Source organism: Podarcis bocagei (assembly GCF_964188305.1).
Source record: "Podarcis bocagei genome assembly, chromosome: 14".
NCBI classification, from domain to species: domain Eukaryota; kingdom Metazoa; phylum Chordata; class Lepidosauria; order Squamata; family Lacertidae; genus Podarcis; species Podarcis bocagei.
Window position 1 is genome coordinate 15,616,801 of NC_138139.1, and position 26,987 is coordinate 15,643,787.

A 26,987-nucleotide genomic window follows, 5' to 3' on the forward strand; every position below is an offset into this window, starting at 1 on the left:
ATGGAATCAGTGCTTTAAGTGGGAGTCTCTGACAGAAACAAATCATCGAGCTGACAGCGTGTCAGGCCTACTGTATTTTGAAATGAGTGCCTCAGTACCTAAGGCACCCTTGGCCATGTATGTACAAGGCAGGAAACCCAATATGATGGGAAAGCAAAGAACCAGAAAACCCAGTTTTGAAACATGCAGTCAGAAAACATTAATGCCAAAGGAGAGCTGGAAAGGCAGAACATAGCAAGATCAGAATTCACATTTTCTTATGAGATGTTTCTCCCGGGCTTGTGGATGGGGAACAGCAGGGGGAGAAAAGGTTCATACAGTTGCATCTTCACTGTAATAGGTACAGGTGGGAGACTGGAAATGGTTCCTCATATGCAGATATGAAGTATCAATGCATATTTACCCATACCAAATGGCAGCAAGTATCCTAATATACTACGTGTTATGTACTGAGTTGAATAGGATCCAAACTGCAGCAGTCTGATTGGTCCTAGAACAATAGGATCCAAACTGCAGCAGTCTGATTGGTCCTAGAACAATAGGATTCAGAATGCAGCAGTCTGATTGGTCCAAGAACAATGCAGCAGTATGATTGGTTGGCAGGAACCACCCAATCATGCTCCAGATATAAGTGAATCCACACCCTGATTGGCTTACAGTAGAATTCCAGAATTAACCAATCATGTGCAGCCCATTGTGTAAATAATGTATATAAAGCAGATACTTTGAGGGGACTTGCATTCATTCCTCCTCACCACTATGAGCTGAATAAAGAGCATGAAATCACTTTGCGACTCTGTGTATATTTCACTACGGGAGAGAGATTCTTACTAACATGAGAACAAAACAGGTCTTCCAAATGATGTTCATGCACCGAGCTTGAAGGCAGATAATCATTTCTAAGGGAACTGCGAGTAGAATGGACAGAGGCCTTGTTCCCCTTGGTGTAGTCATGCATTTCTTTTTCAGCATGAGGTCCAGGCCTGGAGCTTCTGCCCTGTTGCTGATGGGAAGTTCCAAAGCCATTGCAGCAGCCCAAGTGGGACTTTTTGAGTTTCTGGTCCATGGTCTCTCTAGATTCAGAGATGCTAATACAGCTTCCTGCCAAGGGTGCAAGAGATGGGGGCGGGCACCAATATGGCTCCATGCCAAGAACACACAGGAGCCTAGTTATGCCTCTGCCCTAAGATAGTTGGATAGAAGAATGTTAAACTGTAACTGCTTTTGCATGTTTTTAATGATAATTTTTTTTTAACTGTTTTAACTGTTTTAGAATGGCTTGGCTTTTAAATTGTGCATCTGCCATTCTCAGCTCCTTTGGAAGGAAGAGTTGGATATAAATTCAATTATTAATATTATTAATAAATTAGCATATGAAACGTTGATGCACATCAATGTCTTTTTTTGTGGGTGATGCATTTCCTCTTTATTTGGAAAAGTAACACCCACCCTCTCCCAAAGTCACATTCAGTGAGGCTCTAACATGTCAACTTTGTTCTTCTGCTCGGCTTCTGGAGGAGAAAAAAAAATCAAAGAAACCCCGCACTTGCCTAAACATCTTAGAACCAGGAAGCAAAGGCTCAGCACCACTTACAAGGCTCAGATGAGAGACCCTGTGAATGATCCCCACCCTAGCTGGAATGCTCCAGATGTTTTGGATGTGTTAGACTAGGACCTGCGAAAGCAGGGTTCAAATCCCAAACTCAGCCATGAAGTTCACTGGGTGACCTTGGGCCAGTTCCTCTCTTTCTCTCAGCCCAACACAGAGTAACACATGAAACCAGTCCATTCAGTTCAGTATTGTCTACACCACTGGTCTTCAGCTGGTGGGTTGGCACCCACTAACATGCTGCAGCCCGGTCCAAGGTGGGTTGCAACAAGACCCAGGACCTTCTTTGAATCATGCATGCATTTGGGGACCCATTTCTTAATCTTTTCCCAAATATTAGCAGGGTGGTAGTCTTTGGCTGAACAGGTTTTACAAATTATTAAACCACGGCAACCTGCATAACCTATTTTCTAGAGACGTTCTTGGGTTGAGTGCACACACAGGCAACTAAGTTCAACATTTTAACACTTCCAAAAACAGTAATCTGCTTCCAGGCTACTATATAAAATGCTATTTGGAGAACTTCCAGCAGTGACCCATCAAAAAGGATCACCTTGCCCCACATGCAGTGCTCCCCCCCCCCCAGGTACCTAAGAGTACTTAAGGGTACGTGGTACCAGCACTTACTTCAACAACTTCATGGTGAGTACCGGCACACACACACACACACACACACACACACACACACACACACACACACACGTATATATAAAAAAGAGAGCACTGCCCGATGTGCTCATTTGCCCACATCAGTTTGCAGAACTGCCACTTTTACAAGTGCCACATTATGCTTGTTCTGCATTTCCAAGTCACTGATCCTTGAGTTTGGTAGCACCTACTCTTCGGAACTCCCTGCCCATTGATGTTAGACAGGTGCCTTCGCTGTGTTGATTTCAGCATCTGCTACACACTTTAGGTGAGTTTACCTACCCAGACGTGTATTTTGAATATCATTTTTTTATGTGTATCTGCTTTAAAAACTGTTGGTTCTATTTATATTCTCATCAATGTTACGTCAGCTGGTTTTTAACATTTGTTTTTATTGGTGATTTTAATGAATAGTTGCTATTGTCCAATGTAAACCACTTAGGAGGTTTGCGTCAATTAAGCAGTATATAAATTATGGCAATAAAATAATATCGATTATACCACAATTTTCATCTTTTCCAATTAATGAAGTCTTGGAGTCCTGAGGCTCTCTCAAATAACATTAGGTTTTGTACCTTGTGTTATGACATTAGTGTATCCACACCTTGTAAATTCATCTTTGCGGTTGTCTACAGATGCACGTTGAGCTTCTCTGCCGCCTTTTAAAACGTGTTCTCCTGTGTACAACCTTCTTTGTCCTTCACCTTCAGCAAAACGACCTGCTGAGACGACTTTGCTCATTTATTGCTTTGGAAATGTCTCAGCTGGCAGCTTCTTTTCTCAGCTTCTCTAAAACTTCATCGGGAGTCACTGGTGCCAAAATCTTCACTACTTTTTCTCGAGATTTGCCTCCCTGTTTTAATAAAAAAAGCAAATAACTTTAAGATGATTTCACACATTAACATCTGCATATTTTGACGACGTTTCTACATGGGACTCCTGGTCATCTCCAATCCAAGTTTCTGACCAAGTTTCTGTGCCTGCTTAGCTACAGCAATGCTACGGCATCAGCTGGTATCAGGCACTCACTGGACTCCTTAAAGAGTTTGAAAAAGTCATGGACAATATTTAAAGGATCAATTAATGTGAATGACAATAATGAACAGAGAATTGGACTACAAACCCGGTCAATCCTGACCATTAGCCATGCTTGCTGGAGCTGATGGCAGAGAGAATTGTAGAGTTGGAAAGGGTCATCTAGTCAAACCCTCTGCTTTGCAGGAATATCAGATGGTCCATGACAGATGGTCGTCCAACCTTTGTTTAAAGGCCTCCAATGAAGGAGAGTCCACCACCTTCTGAGGGAGTCCATTCCAGTGTCAAACAGCTCTTACTGTCAGAGAGTTCTTCCCGATGTTCAGTTGGAATCTCCCTTCTTCAGTGTTCGAAACTCCCATTGTTCTAGGCATGTTTTGGGACGGAATTTCATTAGCACGAGTGGTTTCCGAGCTCTGGGCACAGTATTGTGCCTAAGATTTCAGATTAAAACTGCAGAGTGGAAGGAAAGGAGGACCTTTTTCTGCCTCCCCACTTCCAGCTACTCTCTGAAGACCCTCTTAAGAATATTAGGGGGGTGGACAGGGAAAGGACTAGACCATGTGAAAAATGAACATAATATTTCAGCTGCAGTTCATTCATTTTCAGCTTTGAATTCTTATAAAAAAAGCATGCCTAGACATTCCGTTGTTGCACCCATAACTTAGGTTTAAGGTGCCGTTTAGCTCCTAGCTTTCATATATCAGTTTCTAACATTGCCTTTCTTGTAACTTGAAGCCATTGGTTCATGTTCTGCCCTCCGGAGCAGGAGAAAACAAGCTTGCTCCATCTCCCCTGCGACAGCCCTTTAGATATTTGAAGATAGTTATCATATCTCCTCCTCTTCTACGTCCATCAACATCTCTTCCAAGGCCTGTGGTTAGACAGCCATTTCTAGTTCTTCAAGACAACCTTTTGCAGGAATTGGTCCCCTCCTACTTTTTACCGTATATCAGTTGGATTAAGAGCGTTCCCCATGCTGGTAAAATGAAAGTTGGCAAAAGTGACCTGCCACGGTTAATCAGCATGAATAAGTTTCAAGAGCCCCACATATAACATATTAAAAAGAGAGAGAATGGAATACCTTCTCCAACACAACCTCGCTCTTCTTAACCTCAAGCACCTTAGAGAGGTAGCGACATAGCTCTGCATTGGCCTCCCCTTCGGAAGGAGGAGCAGCGATGGCCACACCCACTGCATCTGTCGTCACATCTGCAAGGAGTATTTTAAGGCTTTTATTACTCAGATACTCATTAAGCTTTTTGTGACGTTCAAACCATAAAACGCTTCTTTGGAAACTTTCATATACCATCAACATGAAACTCGCGGGTGAGGTCATCTGGTGATCTGGGGTGAACACACATTGCAAACAACAAGTTGAAGTGCTAAATTGGTGTTGACTGAGATATTAAGATGAGGCTGCTCAATCAGGCCAAAGGCCCATCTGCTACACTATCCTGTTCTCACTGTGTTCAAACAGCCAGGAAGCCCACATACAGTGGCGTAGTGTGGGGGGTGCAGGGGGGGCCGGCCGCACCGGGCGCAACATCTGGGGGTTAGGGGGCGCAAATCCACGGGTTAGGGGGCGCAAATCCACGGGTTAGGGGGCGCAAATTACTTGCCTTGCCCCGGGTGCTGACAACCCACGCTACGCCACTGCCCACATAACAGTGTTCTTCTCTCTACTTGTGTTCCCCAGCAACTGGCGCTGACTACGGTTTATAGACTGGTTAAGTGCTAATAAGCTTAAAGTTTTACCCAGATAAAACACTAGATGAGTGGAGTTCACCCTGTTTGGGGCCGAATTACACTTCCTGTGAAGAACGTTCCAGTTTTACCAGTTTAGGATGGTTCACGTGCTGTATCCCTATCTAAGCTGAAATAGGCTGACTTCAGTGATCCATGCTCTGGCAGCTTCAAGGTTAGACTACTGCAATGCATTCTACATGGGGCTGTCTTCTGAAGAGAATCTGGAACCTGCAGTTACTTCAGAACAAACCTCCTAGATTACTAACAGGGACTGATCATATTATAGTGGAGATTTGTCCACTGCACTGGAACTTGGTCAATTTCCAGACCCAATTCAAAGTACTAGTTTTGACCTTTGAAGTCCTTTACAGCTTGAATCTGGGGTATCTACCCATAAACTGAAGGCATCGTCAGAGGTTTTTCTCAGGGTGCCCCACAATATGAAGTGTGTTGGCTACTAGGGGGAAAACCTATTCAGCAACGGCACCCCATCTTTGAGATGCCTTTGCCAAAGAGGTTAGCCTAGCATCAACTTTAATCCCATTTGGCACCAGGCACAAACATTTTCATTTCCCCAAGCTTTTAAACCACGCTGATTCATTTTGTTTTATCCTAGTTTATGTACAAACCTTTAGTGCTGTTTTATGGATGTGTTGTTTTCATTAGCTTCACATACTTTATCATATAAAAAAAATGGGGGGAAATGAGAATTTTTATCGTGCTTTTCTACCCCCCTTAACACATGTAACAGCTGTAAGGCAGTTCACCCTCCCATTCCTTCTTTTCCAATAAATGGACCCTCAGATGAGTTGCTGAGTACTGGCTGCTCAGAGGGCCTTTTGCATCCAGTCCACATCTAAGTTCTAGGAGTTTTCTGCCTCTTCCAGGAACCAACCCAAGATTTGCACAAAGAAAATTTCCCCTCCAACTTCCAACATACCTGTTACAGCATTTTGTTTGGAGCCAGGTTTGGCATGGACAGAGATGGTAACGGAGCCGCTTTTATCTGTTGCCACAGGGCCTGAAGGAACCGAAGACTTTGCTATATCCTTACTCTGTGCTTTTCCCTTAAAACAGAACAGAGAAACATGATGAGCCAGAGAGTGCAGGCAGGGGAAGCAAAGTTGAAAAAGCCTCATGTTTTACTTTGCTTTTCATTTAAATATTTTATTGTATAGGTTTTGTTAATTTTCACTGCATTTTATTGCACAGTAAACATTTAAACAGGCTGTATCATTGTGATTTGAATTATATAATGTCATTTTAAAAATAAAGCATTGCTATAACATATGCTGCCTTGTAAAGACTGCCTTGAAAGGCAGCTTAAGCATATCTGAAACTACAATATTAAGACTGCTGAATCGAATGGCTTGCAAAAAGTTTCAAAGGCATTGACTCATCTCTGCCAAATGTATCTCTACCCAGAAGTTCACAAACCCCAGGTAATAGGCAGCATCCCCACCCCCTAAAAATTCAAACTATCTCCTAATTTCAGTTGCTGACTGGCTGTGAGAACTGGCTTCTGCTATCATAAGTCTGTTTTGTCTGGTATGTTCCACAAGAACCTTTGTAACCATTTCCAGAGGCGTAGCTGCATCAGTCAGTCACAGCAAAGTTAACAAGAGTCCTGTGGAATAACAAACTTTGTTAACTTTAAAAAAATTCCTTCCAGTAGCACCTTAAAGACCAATTAAGTTAGTTCTTGGTATGAGCTTTCGTGTGCATGCACACTTCTTCAGATACACCACCTTTGGTGAACCTAGTACACCACCTTTGGTGAACCTAGTTCACCAAAGTTGTTGCCCTCCATTAAGACACATGAAGCATAATCCTCACTTGCAGGTATATAAAGATGGGGGGGGGGGGAGGAAGCTTTAAGAACTGCAGCCAATGGGAAGTGAAAAGCAAAAAGTAGAGGGACAAATCATTAAAAAGTTTATTGGAATGTTGCAATTCTGTTAAGTTTTCTGGATCTAACGGAACTGTCCACCACTTTTGGCATTAGCCCTTTTGGCATTTCATTTCCCTCTGACCCAGGCTTCCTCAACCTTCCTGATGTTTTGAGACTACAATTCCCATCATCCCTGACCACTGGTCCTGCTAGCTAGGGATCATGGGAGTTGTAGGCCAAAAACATCTGGAGGGTCAAGGTTGAGGAAGCCTGCTCTGATCTAACTGATTAAAACTTCTAGGCTGTTGCAAGGGATGGGGGAGGGGTGATGGTGCTGTTATTGATTTTTTTAATAAAAAAAGAACTCATTATAATTTATGTGGAAATCATTCAATTTGGTTGTGCGCTTTACGCGTTTTATTTATTTTGTTACGTTTGCAGTTATGCGATCCCCCCCCCAAATGTTGTAAGCCGCCTTGAGCAGGGCCTTAACTATGGAAAAGCGGCAGACAAAATTAGGCATGCCTGCCTGTATGCGTCTGATGAGCTCATGCCACAATATTATTTACGTATTCGTCTCTAAGGTGCCATTATATTATTCTGTCTAATAATTCTGTGATTCTAAGATAGGGTTGCCATATCTCCAAAAGTGAAAATCAGGTCAGAATTGTTGAGCTTTGCCCCCGCCCCAAGTTGTTGAGTTGTGTTTGTGTGTGTGTTTTAGAGGAATCAAAGTCGTCAAACTTTTTTTTCCCATAAAAGCTACAAGAATTTTTGAGGTGTCAAAAAATGTTATTTATGTATGCCACTATTGCGGCCCGTGTTTTGTTGGCCCCAAAATGGAAAATGAGCGAGGTCCCAAATAAAGAAGAATGGCAACTTAAACTGATGGAATATGTGCAGCTTGTGGACCTAACATACAGAATAAGAGAACAAGAAGAACATACATTTGAAGAAGATTGAAAAATGTTTATTGAATATATGGGGGGGGATTGTGTACACTTGAAAACGTTGGCATTAAGATAAATTCAACAGTGCAAACAAGTTTTGATGGATGTAATAATGGAATACTGACTGGTTTAGTTTATGTAAAATATGCAGGGATTTATGGTATGCAATAATGAACCATGGAAAGAGAAGAAGGGAAGTCATTGACATTTTAATGTTGTTTAAATGAATATTCTAAATTGCAAAGCAGAAAATTTAATAAAAATTATATGCACATATGCACACACAAAAAGTATTTTTGAGTTTTGGAGCTTTTTTATGTGCTTTGGCACAATTTAACCCACTGCAGGTTTTCCAGGACATTTGTTGTTCTGTGAACTGCCCTGAGATCTCCGGGTCTAGGGTGGTGTATGTACATATATTATTATTATTATTAATATATATATTATTTATAGGGATGTGGGTGGCGCTGTGGGTTAAACCACAGAGCCTAGGAATTGCTGATCGAAAGGTCGGCGGTTTGAATCCCCGTGACGGGGTGAGCTCCCGTTGCTCGGTCCCTGCTCCTGCCCACCTAGCAGTTCGAAAGCATGTCAGAGTGCAAGTAGATAAATAGGTACCGCTCCGGCGGGAAGGTAAATGGCGTTTCCGTGCGCTGCTCTGGTTCGCCAGAAGTGGCTTAGTCATGCTGGCCACATGATCTGGAAGCCATACGCCGGCTCCCTCGGCTAATGAAGCGAGATGAGCGCAGCAACCCAACCGACTGGGGTCCCTTTACAGTGGTACCTTGGGTTAAGTACTTAATTTGTTCCGGAGATCTGTACTTAACCTGAAACTGTTCTTAACCTGAAGCACCACTTTAGCTAATGGGGCCTCCTGCTGCTGCCATGCCGCCAGAGCATGATTTCTGTTCTCATCCTGAAGCAAAGTTCTTAACCTGAAGCACTATTTCTGGGTTAGCGGAGTCTGTAACCTGAAGCGTATGTAACCTGAAGCGTATGTAACCCGAGGTACCACTGTACCTATATTATTTATATATATGTTGATTTGCCCGGTTTCCGAAAAATAATTAAAGGCTCCCTTTTCGGAGGCGAACTGCAGGACATGTCCTGGGAAACCCGGACGTATGGCAGCCCTATCTAAGGCGAGGGTTGCACTAAGCCCTGGGAGGCCACGAAGCTCACTGCACCATCCCTGCCTCGCTCTCTGCCTAGCCTACCTCACAGGGTTGTTGTGAGGCGTGGGCTGAGGAAGGGGGAGACCCGCGTGCGCCCCCTGGAGCTCACTGGAGGGACACGACGTCTTTTACATTTCAACCATCGGACCCTCAGGGCGGCTAATCTGGAAGCTCGGAGCCTCCGCGCTCTCCGACCGACCTTCTTAGGCATGGCGCCTCCGTACGCCCTCAGCCCACCGGCCGCAGCAGCCCAGGGAAGGTTCCGCGAACCCCGACGGGAAGCGAGAAGGGCCAACCCAGCCATCCCCGCACATCACTTCCGGCAACAGCAGCCCGTTCTCCTCGTAGTGCTAAGAAGAAGAAAAAAGTGCAGAGTGGTATGCAGGCCCTTCAACGGCGGGTTTCTTCGCGTTCTCCATGTGCTGCAGCTGCCCAGATAGAGACCACGACGGAGACTGTTCACACTTTGGTAGGCGTGAAAAGGAGGGCATTTCGTGCTGATGCAGAAATGGGCATTTCCATCCCCCTTCCTCTTATGGAATCGTACAGTTGGAAGGGTCCTCAGGGTCATCTAGTCCAACCCTTCGGGGTAAAAGACCTTTACACGTGATATATGCCCAGGAGTGGAAAGAGGACACAGTACCAATACCAATAATAAGTATTAGGAATAATAACAATTTATCAATTTATATAAAAATGTATGAGAGCATCTTATATTGCATTTTTTTGTATGCATATATATAATAATAATGATAATAATAATAATGATGATAATAATATATATTTTTATTTATACCCCACCCTTCCCGGTTCAAAAACCGGATTCAGGGCGGCTAACAACAAATTTAAAACAATTAATTATAAAAGCAGCATAAAATACAGTTTAAAAATATGAATAACAATAAAATTCAAAAATCAAAAATCAATTTAGGGGAAATATATCACACACACACACATCTTTGTTGTTCTTTTTTTCTCCCCCTCACTTTTCCTCCCCCCCCGTACATTTCATTTCTTTTAATTTAAAATACCTCAATAAAATATAAATAAATAAATACCAACAAAGGAAGAATGGCAGATGAAACTAATAGAATGTGTAGAAATGGCAAGGTGTGAGAGATTGGAAATGTTTTGTAGATCATTTGTGGGGGGGAATTGCAAGCGTATTAAAAAGTTAACAGTAACATGCAGAGTTATGACAAGCTTAAGGAGAAGGTGCGAGACTGGCTACATTACTTTCAAATAAGAGAGGTATATAACTTGGATAAAAAAATTGGTTTCCAGGTGGAAAAATCAAAGTTGGAAACAGAACTGTTAGAACCCAATGTAAAGATACCTTTGAGAATGTATAATCTGCTGTTGAAATGGAATACTGAGGGTAAAATCGGCAATGATAAAATGGGCACAAGACATAGGTCATAACATTATGTTTGCTGACTGGGAGAAGTTGTGGACCACTGGGATTAAATTTACGGCATGTAATGCCTTAAGAGAGAATATAATGAAAATGATGTATAGGTGAAAATAAAAAAATTCCTTCCAGTAGCACCTTAAAGACCAACTAAGTTAGTTCTTGGTATGAGCTTTCGTGTGCATGCACACTTCTTCAGATACACTGAAACAGAAGTTGCCAGATCCTTCTATATAGTGAGAAGGTGGGGAGGGGTATTACTCAGAAGGGTGGTGGGAATGGGAGATTGGCAGATAGCTGAGATGAGCCTGTTGACGACTCTTAACGACTGCAATAGGTCTTACAGGAAAAGGCAAGGGGTGAGAAGGTGAAAAATGGCTTAGTCATGTATAATGAGATAAGAATCCAATGTCTTTGTTCATACGAGGTCTCTCCATGGTTTTAAGTTTGGTAATGAGTTGCAATTCAGCAGCTTCTCTTTCCAGTCTATTTCTGAAATGTATAGGTGGTACATGACCCCAGTCAAGCTTGCAAAAATATATCATTTGCCCGATAACAAATGTTGGAAATGCAAAGAGATTGAAGGTACATTCTTTCACCTTTGGTGGACGTGCCCAAGGATCAAGGCCTTCTGGGAAATGATATATAATGAACTGAAAAAGGTATTTAAATATACTTTCCCGAATAAACCAGAGGCCTTCCTCCTGGGCATAGTGGACCAATCGGTGTTAAAGAAAGATAGAACTTTTTTTATGTATGCTACAGCAGCAGCAAGAATTCTCATCGCAAAGCATTGGAAGACACAAGATCTACCCACCTTGGAAGATTGGCAGATGCAACTAATGGACTACATGGAAATGGTGGAAATGACTGCCAGGGAGAGGAGACGGTGGAGGAAGATTGGAAGAAATTTAAAATTTATTTGCAGAAATATTGTAAAATTTTTGAATGTTAAGGACATTGAAATGAATCGCAGGGGCTTTAGCAACAAAGTAAAATGTAAGATTAGATTAACAACAGATAAATTAATAGGATATGAATTTGCTGAATTAATTTTTAAAAAGGGATACAAGAACGGGAGACGTGAGGAAGTCCGGAAAATAAGCTAATTGAAGATGAGAAATTAAGAAAAAGGGAATTTTTGTTTTTTGTTATTATTTGTGTTTTTATCTCTTTTTTCCTTTTCTTTTGATGTGTTTAATGTTTGTATTTTTGTATTGTATTTTTTGTGATTTTGTATTTTCTTTGTCTTTTATTGTGAAACTTAATAAAATATTTTTTAAAAAATAAAAAGTTAACAGTAACAAAGTAAATTCAGCAGTAGCAATTACTGAGATATAAAAATGAGGAAATGAGAAGATAGGGATTCATTAGAATATGTAGTGGAAAAGAGAATGACGTGAACCATGGAAAGTGGGGGGGGGGTCAAAACTAAATGTGCATTTGGCACTTAGATTATTATCTATTGTTTTAATTGTAAAAATGAAAATGATAATTTTTAAAAAGTCCTTTATACAAATATCAGTGTGTTTCATACCATCTTCCAGAATGTGATCTAAACACTGTCTTCCTATAATGCCTCCGGCACTGTAGATTTATTGTCTCTCCCCCCCCTCCCCCCAAAAAAACCCTGGTCCTTTGCTGCTTAAACACCTGTTCCTTCAAGAAGAGGCATTCCTGGGTAAGGTGATTGAGAGAGCAGTTGCTGAACAGCTTGGTAGGTTTCTGGATGAAACATCTGCTTTGGATCCATTCCAGTCCGGCTTCCGCGCTGGTCATGGGACCGAGACGGCTCTGGTCGCCCTAACAGATGATCTCCGTAGGCAGCTGGATCTAGATCTGTCAGCAGCCTTTGACATGGTCGATCACGAACTCCTGGACCACCGCCTTGCCGACGTGGGGATCCAGGGCACAGTCCTTCAATGGCTGCGCTCGTTTCTCTCTGGTTGGGGACAGAGGGTGGCGCTTGGGGGGGAATTGTCATCGCGCCACTCCTTGGTGTGTGGAGTGCCTCAGGGTGCGATTCTCTCCCCGATGCTTTTTAACATCTTTATGCGCCCCCTCGCCCAGCTTGTCCAGAGTTTTGGGCTGGTTGCCATCAGTATGCTGATGACACCCAACTCTATCTGTTGATGGATGGCCATCCTGACTCGGCCCCAGACACACTGACCAGATGTCTGGAAGCTGTGGCTGGATGGTTACGTGGGAGCCGGTTGAAGTTAAATCCTTCGAAGACAGAGGTCCTCTGGCTGGGGCGGGACGATATGGGATTGAGGGGGCAACTCCCATCTCTTGCGGGGGTGCAATTAGTGCCAGCACCGTCCGTTAAGAGTTTGGGTGTAATCTTCGATACCTCCCTCTCTATGGAGGCGCAGATTACAGCTATAACAAAGGCGGCATTTTTTCATCTCTGCCAAGCTAAGCAGTTGGCCCCTTATCTCTCTCGCCCTGACCTAGCCACTGTGATCCATGCGACGGTCACCCCCAGACTGGATTATTGTAACTCGCTCTACGTGGGGCTGCCCTGGAGACTGACCCAGAAACTCCAGCGGGTGCAGAATGCCGCGGCGAGACTCCTTATGGGGTCTTCGCTGCGAGATCACATTCATCCGGTACTATACCAGCTGCACTGGCTCCCGGTGGAGTACAGGATCAGGTTTAAGGTGCTGGTTTTAACCTTTAAAGCCCTATACGGCCTAGGACCCTCGTACCTACGGGACCGCCTCTCCTGGTATGCCCCACAGAGAAACCTACGGTCTGCAAATAATAACATCCTCAAGGTCCCAGGCCTCAGAGAGGTTAGGCTGGCCTCAACTAGAGCCAGGGCCTTCTCGGCTGCGGCTCCAATCTGGTGGAATGCTCTGTCACAAGAGACTAGGGCCCTGCGGGACCTGACATCTTTCCGCAGGGCCTGCAAGACAGAGTTGTTCCGCCAGGCCTTTGGTCAGGGCGCAGCCTGACTCCCTCCTCTGGCAACCTGCACAGAATTTTGCTTAATTGGTTGCCATCAATTTGATTTAATTAATTTTTATAATGAAATATTTTTAGATTGTGTGACTATTTTACTGTTTGATTATTTGATTGTTGTTAGCCGCCCTGAGCCCGGCTTCGGCTGGGGAGGGCGGGATATAAATAAAATTTATTATTATTATTATTAGTCTAGTTTGCTCATCCTGTACTTGGCATCAGTGCAGTAGCTAATGGAGCTCACAGCAGTTGACACCTATCCCCCCCCCTCCGCCGCCATGCTGCACTGTTAAACCTGATCTTTCTTTATCCAGACTTAGAAACTTGCAAATTAAGTCTGGCAGACAGCTTTGCGGGGATTCGAACTGCCAACCTTCTGAGCGGCAAGTCCTAGGCTCTGTGGATTTGCCGATCAGTGCCACCCACGTCCCATCCAAGTCCTAACCCGGCCCAATCTTGCTTAGTTACCACAACTGGGTAATGTTTATGGTAGTATGGTCACATGTGACTTAGTCATAAATCCAGGTACGCAGAGATTATTCTAGGGCTGACACTTTTCACATATGGTACTAACCACCTCAACAGAAAAGGCAGCATTTCAGACACTTGTGATATGTAATACAGCGGCTGCTTGCTTCGCTGATCACAGACATTTGTGGCACATTTTCAATGAGATCTCAAAGATGAAGTCACCTCTGTCTTTTTCACTAGCCTGATCCATAGCTCACTGAACGAGCAGAGGCATGCATTAATGATCAAAGCAGCTTTGAAAAATGCTGCTGTGACAGCAGCTTCCAATCAAATCACCATGGAACTACCGGTAGTTTTTGAGGCCAAGGGAACTTTGTAATCCTGTTCATTTTTACCTCTGAAAAATGCCCATTACTCAGCACAATGGTACTTTTAAAGTAGATTTTGCAATGCAGAGTAAGGATTAAAGTGACAAGCTTTTTCAGATCCTAGCAAACAGCTATACCTTACCGAGGTGATAAGACTTGTGTTTGAGTTGTAGCATTTCAGACTCTTAAAATGGGCTTGCATGATTTTATATGGGGTATTCCACCTGTACACCAGCCTTTGCCAACCTAGTGCCCTCCAGATGTTTTGAACAACAACTTCCATTGTGAGACTAAGTAGTCTGATCCTTTGGAACCTAGCCAGTATCTTTAATACTTAAAATATATGCCTAGGCTACTTTAAACAATATTCTTAATTACTCCATTATATATATACTGAACTACTCAGTATGCTTGCATATGTATGAACAAGTAAGTTTAAAGTGTTCAGGATTTATTTTTAAGTAACGTATTCCGGGACTATACAAAATTGCTTCCACTCTTCACTTTATTTCAAGGATAGCTTCATACAACTGACTTCTGAATATTTCCCCAGCAAAACAGCAAAACAGATTTAATTTTATGTACACTGTACTGAGTACAATTACAGAGGCAATTTGTATCAACCTTAATTCGGCTTCTCTTCATAAGTGTTCAGTTTTAAGAATGCAAGTGGTGTATTGTGCAGGAACGCAATCATACCATCCACAAATGATATATCATTTGCAACATGTATATTTCAGGAAAAAAATACAAATATTCTGCTCCAGCTTTCAGGTAATGATGGCAGTATATTTAAAGTGATCAAGTTAAATACTTATGTACAGGTAAGAATATTTTAGTTCAAGAACAATTTGGCTGCATACTGCCACTGGAAGTAGTGAATACTAGGTTTTAGTACCTTCCATGTACAATACTTCAGTATCATCATAACACATCCGAGATTATGTATTTACAATGCTTCACAGTATTCTGTATCTTCCATCTGTCCTTTTTATCAAGAGTCAATGCAAAGTTTTACTTCTCAGTTATTTGAAGTTACGTATAAAATATTATTTCTGGTATTTGCCCATCTTCTATTGATGTACCGTTGTTGTTACCCGGTGAACTAAAAAAGAAAAAGCAGGTTTTGCTTGAAGTGGGGGACTCGTGGATTACTTTCTTCAATCCCTTTGTGCCATAATGAGAATCAGGGCCCTAAAGAATAATAACAAGATAAGTTTATTTCCTTTTTCTTTACAATACTTTATAAAGTAAGCAGTAAAGTAAATTAGTGGCAAAGAATTACAATACCAGGAAATATATGCTACAGCAGAGATACTCATTTTAGTAATGAAGAGGCTTATATTATATAAAAGAAAAAAATTCCTTCCTGTAGCACCTTAAAGACCAACTAAGTTAGTTCTTGGTATAAGCTTTCGTGTGCATGCACACTTCTTCAGATACTAAAAAAGAAAAAGCAGGTTTTGCTTGAAGTGGGGGACTCGTGGATTACTTTCTTCAATCCCTTTGTGCCATAATGTGTATCTGAAGAAGTGTGCATGCACACGAAAGCTTATACCAAGAACTAACTTAGTTGGTCTTTAAGGTGCTACAGGAAGGAATTTTTTTATTTGGACTATGGCAGACCAACACGGCTACCCATCTGTAATTATATAAAAGGTAAAGGTATCCCTGCCCGTATGGGCCAGTCTTGCCAGACTCTAGGGTTGTGCGCTCATCTCACTCTAGAGGCCGGGAGCCAGCGCTGTCTGCAGACATTTCCGGGTCACGTGGCCAGCGTGACAAGCTGCATCTGGCGAGCCAGCGCAGCACACGGAACGCCGTTTACCTTCCCGCTGGTAAGCGGTCCCTATTTATCTACTTGCACCCAGAGGTGCTTTCAAACTGCTAGGTTGGCAGGCGCTGGAACCGAAAGACGGGAGCGCACCCTGCCGCGGGGATTCGAACCGCCGACCATGCGATCGGCAAGTCCTAGGCGCTGAGGTTTTACCCACAGCGCCACCCGCATCCCTTATATTATATAAGCCACACATAACCAATACATACAGTCCAGTTTCTCATCGCTCATGTTTAAAATATTTACAAAATAATTGAGAACATCTTACTTTTAGGGTTGCACAAGCAGTGTAACACACAGTTGGCAGAATCTCTATAGGTTCTTTGAACATCACTCTGAAGGTATTGGCAGTTCCGTCACAGCTAAATCCAGTGTCATTCTGCCCTAGCGTCTGATTTTTCTCATATTCAATTATCTGCAGTAAGACAGCATGGCAAGAAATAAAACAGAAAACACCCTGTGATTTTTTTTGTTTTAGAAACCACTACACATTTTATTAAGATGACCAGAACCTGATTTTTGCCCCTGGAACCTGTTTCACTCTTCCAGCTTCTGGCTGAAACTGAAACTACAGCTTGGGGCTTCAACAAGCAAAGCTTTCACAACCCATAACGCTTAAATTGGGGCTCTAATTGGCACCTGTAATTAATACACAATCTAATACAAGACCTGTACTAATAGTTTGCTTCAGGGCATAGTTCAAAGCAATCAAAACCAACTTCAGAAGCTCTTCCTCAGATGCTCCTTCTGTCATAGGTAAGACAAAAGGGGTTTTGCTCTGTCTTTGGAATGCCTTCCCCACTCAGATTTGTCTAAATTTCTGTGGTGGCTCCCCATTTGTGGAATGTTCTTTCCGGGGAAGTTCAGCTGGCGCCCTCATTATACACCTTTAGGCGCCAGGTGAAAATATTCCTTTTCAACCAGGCCTTCGGCTGTTTGACATCCAATACCCCTGTCAATGTGTTGTGGGAGATTATTGGTTTGTTGCTGTTCTTATTTTCACTATCTGTTTTGTGGTTTTCATATTGTAATTTTATGTTGTGCACCACCCTGACATCTATGGAGGAAGGGTGGTATACAAATTTAATAAATAATTATGATAAGATGATGATGATGATAATGATAATAAGTGCTTTTGAAAGTCATCCATTAAAATATTCTGGATTTCTTGATAACTATTTACGCAAGTACTGGCATACATAATTTTTTGCCAAGCACATTTTTTTCCTCACAAGCCCTGTAGTACCTTAACAGAAGATCTGAAAACGTAATTCACACAGAGTTCAGTAATTTAGGTAGCAGTCCCCTTGAAACACTCCAGATATACCAAGGTAGCAATACTCAATGTGGGTGGGTGTATTCCACAAGCAAGTTCAAACATGGCAAGTTTGAATGGAAAGCCAGTTCCATGGGACCGTAAGTAAGAAACCCTGCCTCGGTAATCTACTGATCCAATATACCAAAATGATGCAACTCTGAACAGACTATCCCTGGCCAATTTAGTTAAATTAATGAACTATTTACACATTTTGGTGTCTAAGGAAAACGTGTAACTCATTAAGCACGTAGAAAGCATGATGGTACCTGTATATTAACTTGGTAATCTGTGGGTCCATGAATAGATCCATACAATCCAAATCCCACTATTGAAATCCTTCTATTAACAGTGAACCTTAAAAAGAGAAAATAAAGAATTTGTTGTTGTTGTTGTTTAGTGGTTTAGTTGTGTTCGACTCTTCGTGACCCCATAGACAATAGAGGGAAGTAAATGTATTTGAAATATGGAGAGAAAAATGTAATTGACTAGTGTTAAAATTTCCAAATAAGGGTTGGATTCCTAAACTACAGTTGTTTCTACCTCTATTTTGCACTGGAATAAGCTAGAAGTGTACAAATTCCAGTTCTGCCACATGCTTAAAAAGATACCTGTGCCAAACTACTGTCAAACAAGACCATATTTACCTAACAGATTTTCTTCTCCCTCACCAGCTTCATCATACACCAAGATCTCCAGAAAAGATCAGCTCAGGCTTCTGTTTGTCTGACAAATAGGGGCAAGGGGCACAATTCCCTCAGCAGGACTCCCTCCCCTTCTGAATCCCCTCCCCAGAAAGACTTGCGAAGTCAGTTCTGTTCTCATCTTCTGAAAATGAAGTTAAAATGCTTATTTCATCAGGGATTGAGAGGGCAATATAGACTACTTTAAAAAGAAAAATAGGAACTTTGATTTGCTGCTAGTAGTTTTATCAGTTGGGGGGAGGGTTTAGTGATTCAATTCAGGAGTTGTTTTATTCCAATGTCTGCTATCATTATTATTTACATTTCTTAGACTCCTTTCTCAAAACAATACCCAAGGTACTTACACAAACATTTAAACAATATTTCTAATAGTAATTTGTCTGTATAAAACCAACTCCTCCAAATACAAATTAACAAAATCAACACTGGAACAATAATAATAAAAAGGACAAAAACATCCCATCTCACAGTTCTTAACCTGGTATTGAAAGCAACCTCTTGAACTTGCCTAAATGTTAGAAGTTTTGGCCCTTCTTTAATGCTCTTTTATACAAGTATTATTTAACTGATGCCCATTATCTTTAGTGAAATACTACAAGTCAACACAGAAGAGCATATGGTGCAACAGCATGCATAGTGTGCTGAACATTAAGCTTCAAGCAGTCTCTTCTGAAGAAGACCTCCCTGTGTTTTTGTAAGCACCTGGACCAGGATTCAGAGAGCTGTATAACCAGTTCTAGGCACCCAAAAGAGGCACTGGGTTTTCTTTTTCCTTTTTAAACAGCAGCCACCCATGCCACATGGCAAGCTGCTTTTGAAACTTAGGGCACAGCCTGACTCCCTCCTTTGGCAATCTTCACAGAACTTTGGCTCAATGGTTGCCATTCAATTTGATTTGAATTACTTTTATAATGTAATGATTTTAGAATGTTGTACTATTTTACTGTTGTTAGCAGCCCTGAGCCCGGCTTCGATTGGGGAGGGCAGGATATAAATAAAATTTATTATTATTATTATTATTATTATTATTATTATTATTATTACTACTACTACTACTACTACTACTTTCAACAGCTGCTTGTGGCATGGTATTTTGCAGGGTGGGCTCATCAGCTAACAAAGCAAAAAAATGTTTCCCCTAGTAGTTCTTTAGATCCCAGCCTCCATCAAGTAAATATATATTGAACAAACCGAGCATCTATTGAATCGGACTAAGGGCCAATGAAACTACATGCACACAGCCTTAATGAATTTGACCCCAAACCTATCAGCCAGTGCTTGCACCCAATAAGAAGAACATTTATTATAGGCAGAACAGTGCATCTCTTATCTAGTCTCCATGCAATCCCAAAGCCACAAGAGAAACCTTCCATGTCATAGCCCAAAGTGTGTTTATTTGAGCACCAACGTGCTGCCATACGATTCCCTACATGAGTTATCCAATCCTGTGTGAAAAGCCAAACAGCAGAACAAGCATCCTTAGCCATGCTTTCTTCTTTAATGTGTCTATGATGGCAGGGAAAATACATGCCTACTAAGTTGCTAACTGAGCAATAATCTTTTGGAAGGTTTCTCCTAATTGTGATAGGCTAATCACACGAGTTCCCCTGAAAATGGACCAATACCTGATCCTGTCACTTGTTCCACTGTAACCCCAGCGGCTCTCCACTTGCTGGAATCTATTTATGCTGCATTCCTTTCCTCTAAGACAGCATCTTGGTCGGTCAATATAGTCAACTCTAGGCTTAGGGTTGACTGTAAAATGCAGAAAGAGATTTACTACTTCCCGATCTGACAAAATTCCAGACTGAGCAGGACCTGGAAAAAAAGGCAGTGCAACTGAGCTGAATATATTCTATATACTAGGAGGCCGACGGAGAAATGTTCTTGAGGCAACTATTACTTTATAAGCCTATTTTTTTTTTTTACAGCTATCCCACTGCTAGATTGTAGCTGTTTAACTTGGATTAACGAATCTGGGCTATAAAAGGAGAAAGACCTACAGGCTTCAAGAGAAGGCTGACAAGATCCAAATACTCCAACCAAAAAATAGCTTGTGAATCAAGCTTGTTATCTGCTAGCATAAGCTCTAATGTTTTTTAAGATAAAATTAATATAAGCATTGGGGTAAAAGGTTTGAATGTCCACCTCAGCTAGTCTGAAATATGTTGTGTTAGCCACAGTAGCTTTACTGAATAAGACTTCTTCCACAACACACAGGTTAGACTTGAGAACTATTTGTACTAGTAGTAATTTGGCAATTAAGATTTGTATTATGAGTGATTATTTTCCATGATATATGGTCTATAGATGTGTGTTCACGCTGCCAAATTTGCCATTGGCAATAGACTTAAACAGGATGAAACACTTAATTATTCTGGTTTAACTGGTTTGTATATTGCAGACACACACACAAAAGAACCATTTTAGCAGTGTGACTTGTGAAATAGGTAAAACCAGGTGTTTAGTTTTATATATGATTCTCAACCAGTTAAATCAGAAATATAAAACACGAAGTTATTACAATATATAAAATTAAATACATGTAAATTTAAATGCAAGGTGTTTTTTTAAAAAAACAACAACAACCCTGAAACATAGTAATTTTTTAAAAACTGAAACATCATAATTATGGTCCTTTGTTGTGCCTAAGGCAAATATCCCAAGTGAAAACAAAGTTACACGTGAAGCCAACAGATTTGTTTTTAAGTGCTTCATCCAGTTTAACCTCTGACATGACTAAATTGTCTTGTAAAAGAAGTTCCAGAGAGTTCAATGAGACTTGCTCCCAGGTAAATAAGCCATTATCTGTGGATGGTTTGTATCTTTTAGTGCAAGCTACTTTCCATTTTTTTACAGGATCTAACTACTGCAGGAAGTATCGCACACATTTGCTTTCCATCCTACAAGAGACCCTTCTCATTTTTGAAAGCAGACAGCCTGTCAATGAGGCACAAATTTTGTCTTCCACTATAAAAATGATTAAATTAATTGAAGATAACTGTTCCCAGAGGAAATTCTCATTATTGGCAGCTAAAATCTTAGCTGCAGGAATTAAACAAAAAATGAATGAGCAACATTACAAATATGATTTAACAAAAACTGGAGAATAAAGCTGCAGTCTTACACAGATTTTCTGAGAAGCAGGTCTTATTGAGATCAACAAGGCTTATTTCAACATAAACATCATTGGATCAAGCTGCAAGAGCATCACAAAAGTACAAAAAAATCAGATTTCTGAGCAAACAAAATGTACTGTATTGTTTTCTTGCTACTTTTCTCGAGCCAATGACCATGTTGTTAAACAAAGATGATTTAATCGCTAGTAAAAGGGCCAATAGAACTGGAACCTTAGCACATATTTTGGACATTATATCTAAAAACATAGAGAACCTTTCACTTTTTGCAACAATGAAGCCAGCCATACAGTTACCTGCTGCAAACTCTTCAATAGTCATCAATGGAAAGCGGATTAAGGAGAGGGCTTTGCCAAGCACTTTCTGCTTATTGGCAGATGTGATGGGCAGTTGCTGTCTTTGACACTCTGCTTCAGCCCAGCGAACAACAGCTCCAAAAAGTCTACTTTCACGAATACTTAGTGTGTCTCTTTCCAATACTGCACACAAAGTGTCTGAAGAAGAAGAATCAAGTTACTTGTGAATTGAGGACTCCATCCCCTCCCCACTTCTGCCCAGAAAATTCACTGCTATTGAATGCCTTTTAAAGTTACTACATAAACTACCTATCACAGGCTATACTCCTTAAATTAATTTGGCAATATAGTTGACACAAACTTTTTATTTAAACTGTGCTGTCCTTCATCTGAAGATTACAGAGGAGTTTACAATATAAAACAAAAAAATGCACATCATAATAACAAAAATAATACTGAGTTTCTTTTTGAGTAGGTCCTACGTAATCAGTGTGCAGGTGATTATCAAAAAGAAACTCAGTGGGAATGTGCATTCAGTTGGGGTGCAAAATCTAGTACTAATCTCCCCTAAAATGGTCAAGACAATCAGGCTAGCTTGGAAAGTTAAATGCCCAACTAAAATCACCCATTAACAAAGAATGTGGATCTTTTTGGATCAACATGTGAGAAGGGATAGCAAAAATACTATCAGGTAAGTTATCAGCCTAGTCCTTCACAAAGAACATAAATGGTTAGAGGGCTACTTACCTATATCAATATCTGTGAACCCTTCTGCACTTATTGCATCCATAGTACTTTTGTCTATTGTGTCAAGACAGAGACTAGCTAGTTGCGGTTCATCAAATAAACGAGCCTATGCAAGAGATTTACTTAGAATTATTTTGCAAATTCTGTATTGCAGGATAGGCTTGACTGCTAATAGAAACAGTTTCCAACATAAAATAACAAAAAAGGATTTCTACAAAAGCAACCTTAATTTCACATTGCTGCTCCCAACATTAATGTTTTGTACACAAAACTCCATTTGCTACCTTCAATTCTTGCTCGCCTTACTTCTATCAACAGTGACACAAAGCATGACTAATCAGGGTTCCCATTTAATACCAGTTTAAAATCGTGGTTATGAGCTGGCTTCAACCCCTTAGCAATTGGTTACCCTAAGCAGCCTTAACTGTGGGTGGTGGAAAAAAACAGTCACTATTAAGGTAGAAAAGATTTCCCTACCGGCTTCCAGGCCTTCACTGCAGTTAGAAGTGTTTCTGCACTAGCTCTGGGGCATACACAGAATCCTATGCATGCTTAATTTTCAGTGAGTCTAATGGAACAGTGCCTGATAGGCACCAATCTTTAAGAACTGTTAAACATTATAACTCGTGTAAATTATAGGAGGATGAATTTGATTCTGACACACCAGAGGCTGATAACACTGAATATCAGAAACCACCAAGCTTCATGCCATTTTCTTACAATAACAAAACATGAAAAACGAAGAACTGATCACTAGCTCATGCTGTATTTATAAAATAGTCCTGAATGCTAAGCAATTTGTCTTTCCACAGCGTTTTTCACAACACACACACACGCAGGCTGAATCAGGATCATGAGCAGGAAGCCTTACTCAAATGTGTGAGTTATCATAATTTCCATATTCCAGCATTATTCACAACTACTTTACTACGTACATGTTTTTAAGTAAGACGTGCTCAGATCTACGCAATTAGGGAAGTAACAGACACATATTTCCAGTTAGCTCATTAAGTATGCAAGTCAGCAGGTTACCTGAGTAAGCAGCATAAAAGCATTGTCTGCCCGAAGGTGCTTAGTGAGAAATTCAACACAATGAGCTTCTAAGGCTGGGACAGCATACTTCTTGGCTGTGTAGAGAGTGGTCATAACAGTTTCGGGACCAATCTGAACTTCATCTGAATACAAAAACCTAGGAATGAAAGAAGAGCAAGTTATGAGAACAGTGCTTAATGACAATTAAGGCAGCCACCCTTTATAACATGAAAGGCCCTTTGAACTTACTTTGAAGTACATACACATAGCACTGAGATGCAAGTCACTCAAGATCCTAATATCCTTTGTTCTGCAGAGCTGGTTCCACAGCATATGACAGGCAATCCTACCCCAAATATTAACGGACAATCTTGACTATCTGCAGAAAGTCAGCAGCTTTACAAACCTGAAAGGTCAGGGATTGCCTTACGATGCAAAAACAGACCAGAAATACTACATTCCTAGAAGAATGGTTCAGAGCTTCTTTGTTCCTGACCAGGTATAAACTCAGATTCAAGTATTTTGACTTCCAACTATTTTCATCTTGGGCTCCTAGGCTGCATCTTCCAGATCATACACATCACAGCAGCATCTCCACACCCAAATCTATATTCTGTTCAAAATCCATACCAAAATTCTCTGATCCGCAATAACTGGTTTGAATGAGGAGTTAACATAAAAGGTCAGGCACTAGACAATTCTCTCTGCCGTGCAAAAGAAAAAACCTCAAGATTGCAATACCATCTTGTGCAGGGAACAAGCACCGCCAGTTGCTTGACACCACAAGACCTCTATCCATGTCCTCCAAACAGGGAGTGAGACTTCACCAATAGATCTATCAATGCACTCACAGAGGGAGTGTACACTAAATCTTGTGCAGCATGACTTTTTACACAATACCTGGAAGAAGCAATTCCAGGATTGCCATAATTGGCATAATTAAATGAATCAAAACCCAACACAGTAAGCCCCTGGTTCAAATCTTCCCTCACTAAGCCACTGACCAGTGGGTCTTTCAGGAAATCAAAATCTGTGCCACAGCCTCCAAGGTCACATTCCACAGACCAGGTTACATTTGTTTATTCATAACATTGATTTATATGTCAGTCTTGAATTTAAGCGGTCCCTTGATGGTCACAGGTGACAAGGAGTTCCAAGTGCAGTGAAAGAGGTGGGATGGAAGACTCTATCTCTCTTTTGCACCCAATAATACGAATCAAGCAAGCAGTCACGAGGAAGAAAAACCCCTCCATCACATCCAGCTTAGAAAAATATATGCAGAAAGTTAAACTATGGAATTAGCTACCTTAGAATATGGTTAGGGCCACCAACTTAGATGGCTTTAAATGGGGAAGTAGACAAATTCATTAAGGGTAATAGCTTACAAGTTATGATAGCTGTATATTCCTTCAAGTATCACAGGAGGCATGCATCTGAATGTTAGTTGTTGTCCCATAAGCAGTTGGTTGGCCAATGCAGAAAACAGGATGATGGACAAGTTGGTCCTCTGGTCTGATCCAATAGGATGGTTCTTGTTTTCTTAAAATGCTGCTGTAGAAAGGACAGTTTCCACTCCCTCCTATACTTATGGTATAGGAGGTATATGGTATGCTATAGCTTATGGCAGTCCAGCTACTTTTGTTGATTATACTCTAAGAATTGCATAGCCACAAGCAAGTTGGGATGTAAATGTCTATATAAAATAACCATGAACAAATATAAATTATTCAATAAAACATGCTATTTATTTTTACCTGTGTAAAATACTATAAAATATAAATTTAGCACCATAACAACATGAAAAGGGTCCTACTGGATTAATAGCCTTCTCCCATTGTTGTTCCTCGCAAACTGGTAGTCAGAAGCATACTGTGTCCAATACTGGGAAACACAGCCATCATGCTAGCCACAAACAACTGGCTGCCCAGCCCCATTTTTATAGCCACCTAAGGCAACACCCACACCATAAATTTAAAGCACTATGCCACTTTAAACGGTCATGGCTCCCCTCATGAAGAATCCTGGGAACTGTAGTTTGTTAAGGGCACCGAGCGTTGTTAGCAGACCTACCTATTCCTTTTCCAGAACTTTTCCCCAACAACTCTGGGAACTGCACCTCTGGGAGGGGAATAGAATCATAGAATCATAGAGTTGGAAGGGACCCTGTTTGATCGTGTTTTTAATATGCTGTTGGGAGCCGCTCAGTGGCTGGGGAAACCCAGCCAGAAGAGCAGGGTATAAATAATAAATTTATTATCATCATCATCTAGTCCAACCCCCAGCAATGCAGGAATATGCAGCCATCCCACACAGGGAGCGAACCTGTGACCTTGTCAGCACCATGCTCTGACCCACTAGGGATGTGGGCGGCGCTGTGGTCTAAACCACTGAGCCTCTTGGGTTTGCCGATCAGAAAGTCGGAGGTTCGAATCCCAATGACAGGGTGAGCTCCGGTTACTCTGTTGTCCCTGCTCCTGCCAACCTAGCAGTTTGAAAGCACGTCAGTGCAAGCAGATAAATAGGTACCACTGTGGCGGGAACATGAACGGCGTCTCCATGCGCTCTGGTTTCCGTCACAGTGTTCCATTGTGCCAGAAACGGTTCAGCCCTGCTGGCCACATGTCCCAGAAAGCTGTCTGTGGACAAACGCCAGCTCCCTCACCCTGAAAGCGAGATGAGCGCCACAACCCCATAGTCGCCTTTGACTGGACTTAATCTTCCAGGGGTCCTTTACCTTTTACCTCTAACCCACTGACCTATCCAGCTGATGGAAAGGGGAGCTTCTCCTAAGAGCTCTCAGCACCCTTAACAAACTACAGCCCCACAATTCCTTGGGGAGAAGCCAGGACTGTTTTTAAAGCGGTATCATGGCGCTTCGAAGGATGGTGTGGACGCGGCCACATCTTGACAATGCCTCGTGCACGGAGCGTATATCCAGCAGCCACCGCCGTCGCGACCCACCCTTCCTTCCTCCTCGACGGACCTGAGCAGGGCGAGGAAAGCGGCGGGCTCCACGTCGGGCAGCTCGATCTCGGCCGAGGTGGTGGCCATGCCGCCGTTGAACATGGCGTCGAAGACGGCGCTGCCGGCGGCTAGGACGAAGCGGTGCGCGGGGATGCGTTGCTGGCCCGGCCCGGGCGCGCCTCCTCCGGCCCTCGGCCCGCCTTTGCCCACCACGAAGCGCACGTCGCTCAGCAGCTCGTTGGCGAAGAGGAAGGCGAAGCGCTCCCGGAGAGACCGCTTCGTGGCCTGCCAGTTGTACACCGGCTCGCGCTGCACCACCACGGGGGCCACGGCCGGTGACGACGACGACGAGGCCGCCACGGCGACGCCGGCCGCCGACGCCGCCTCCGAGGGCCCCGACGACGCGGTCGCCTCAGGGCCGCCCGCGGCCGCCATCGCGAACCCTCTTCAGGCCGGCGCACGCGCACTCGCGGCCTCTTGGCTCACAATGGGTGGCCCCTTCCTCCAAGCTGCGCCGGCGCGGTGCTACGTAGACAGCGCGGCGACGCACAGTCGGGCTTGGTGCGCCCGAGGCGAAAGCTTGAGAGCGCCTGCGCACAATTCACAGAGATAAAATGGAAGAGAAGCATTCCATTGTGCGAGTGGGGCGTTTCGTGGTTCACTTTGGGGAAAGGGGGGAAG

The 26,987-nt window shown here is 42.3% G+C and overlaps 2 protein-coding genes across 2 annotated transcripts; both read right to left on the bottom strand.

Annotated features, from left to right (window-relative positions):
• Nucleotides 1-2,629: 2,629 nt before the first annotated feature.
• On the bottom strand, nucleotides 2,630-9,404 carry LOC308573442 (UPF0235 protein C15orf40 homolog). The gene is made up of 4 exons (XM_081170351.1): nucleotides 9,257-9,404; nucleotides 5,982-6,108; nucleotides 4,377-4,504; nucleotides 2,630-3,110 (listed from the first exon to the last, which is right to left on the bottom strand). Exons 1-4 carry the CDS (start codon nucleotides 9,359-9,361, stop codon nucleotides 3,018-3,020), a joined length of 453 nt encoding a protein of 150 aa, XP_081026477.1. The 5' UTR covers nucleotides 9,362-9,404; the 3' UTR covers nucleotides 2,630-3,017.
• Nucleotides 9,405-14,761: 5,357 nt separating this feature from the next.
• Nucleotides 14,762-26,756, bottom strand: BTBD1 (BTB domain containing 1). Its single transcript, XM_081170051.1, has 8 exons — nucleotides 26,326-26,756; nucleotides 23,343-23,499; nucleotides 22,311-22,416; nucleotides 21,564-21,761; nucleotides 19,756-19,948; nucleotides 17,696-17,783; nucleotides 16,380-16,526; nucleotides 14,762-15,468 (listed from the first exon to the last, which is right to left on the bottom strand). Exons 1-8 carry the CDS (start codon nucleotides 26,739-26,741, stop codon nucleotides 15,310-15,312), a joined length of 1,464 nt encoding a protein of 487 aa, XP_081026177.1. The 5' UTR covers nucleotides 26,742-26,756; the 3' UTR covers nucleotides 14,762-15,309.
• Between the last annotated feature and the right edge of the window lie 231 nt (nucleotides 26,757-26,987).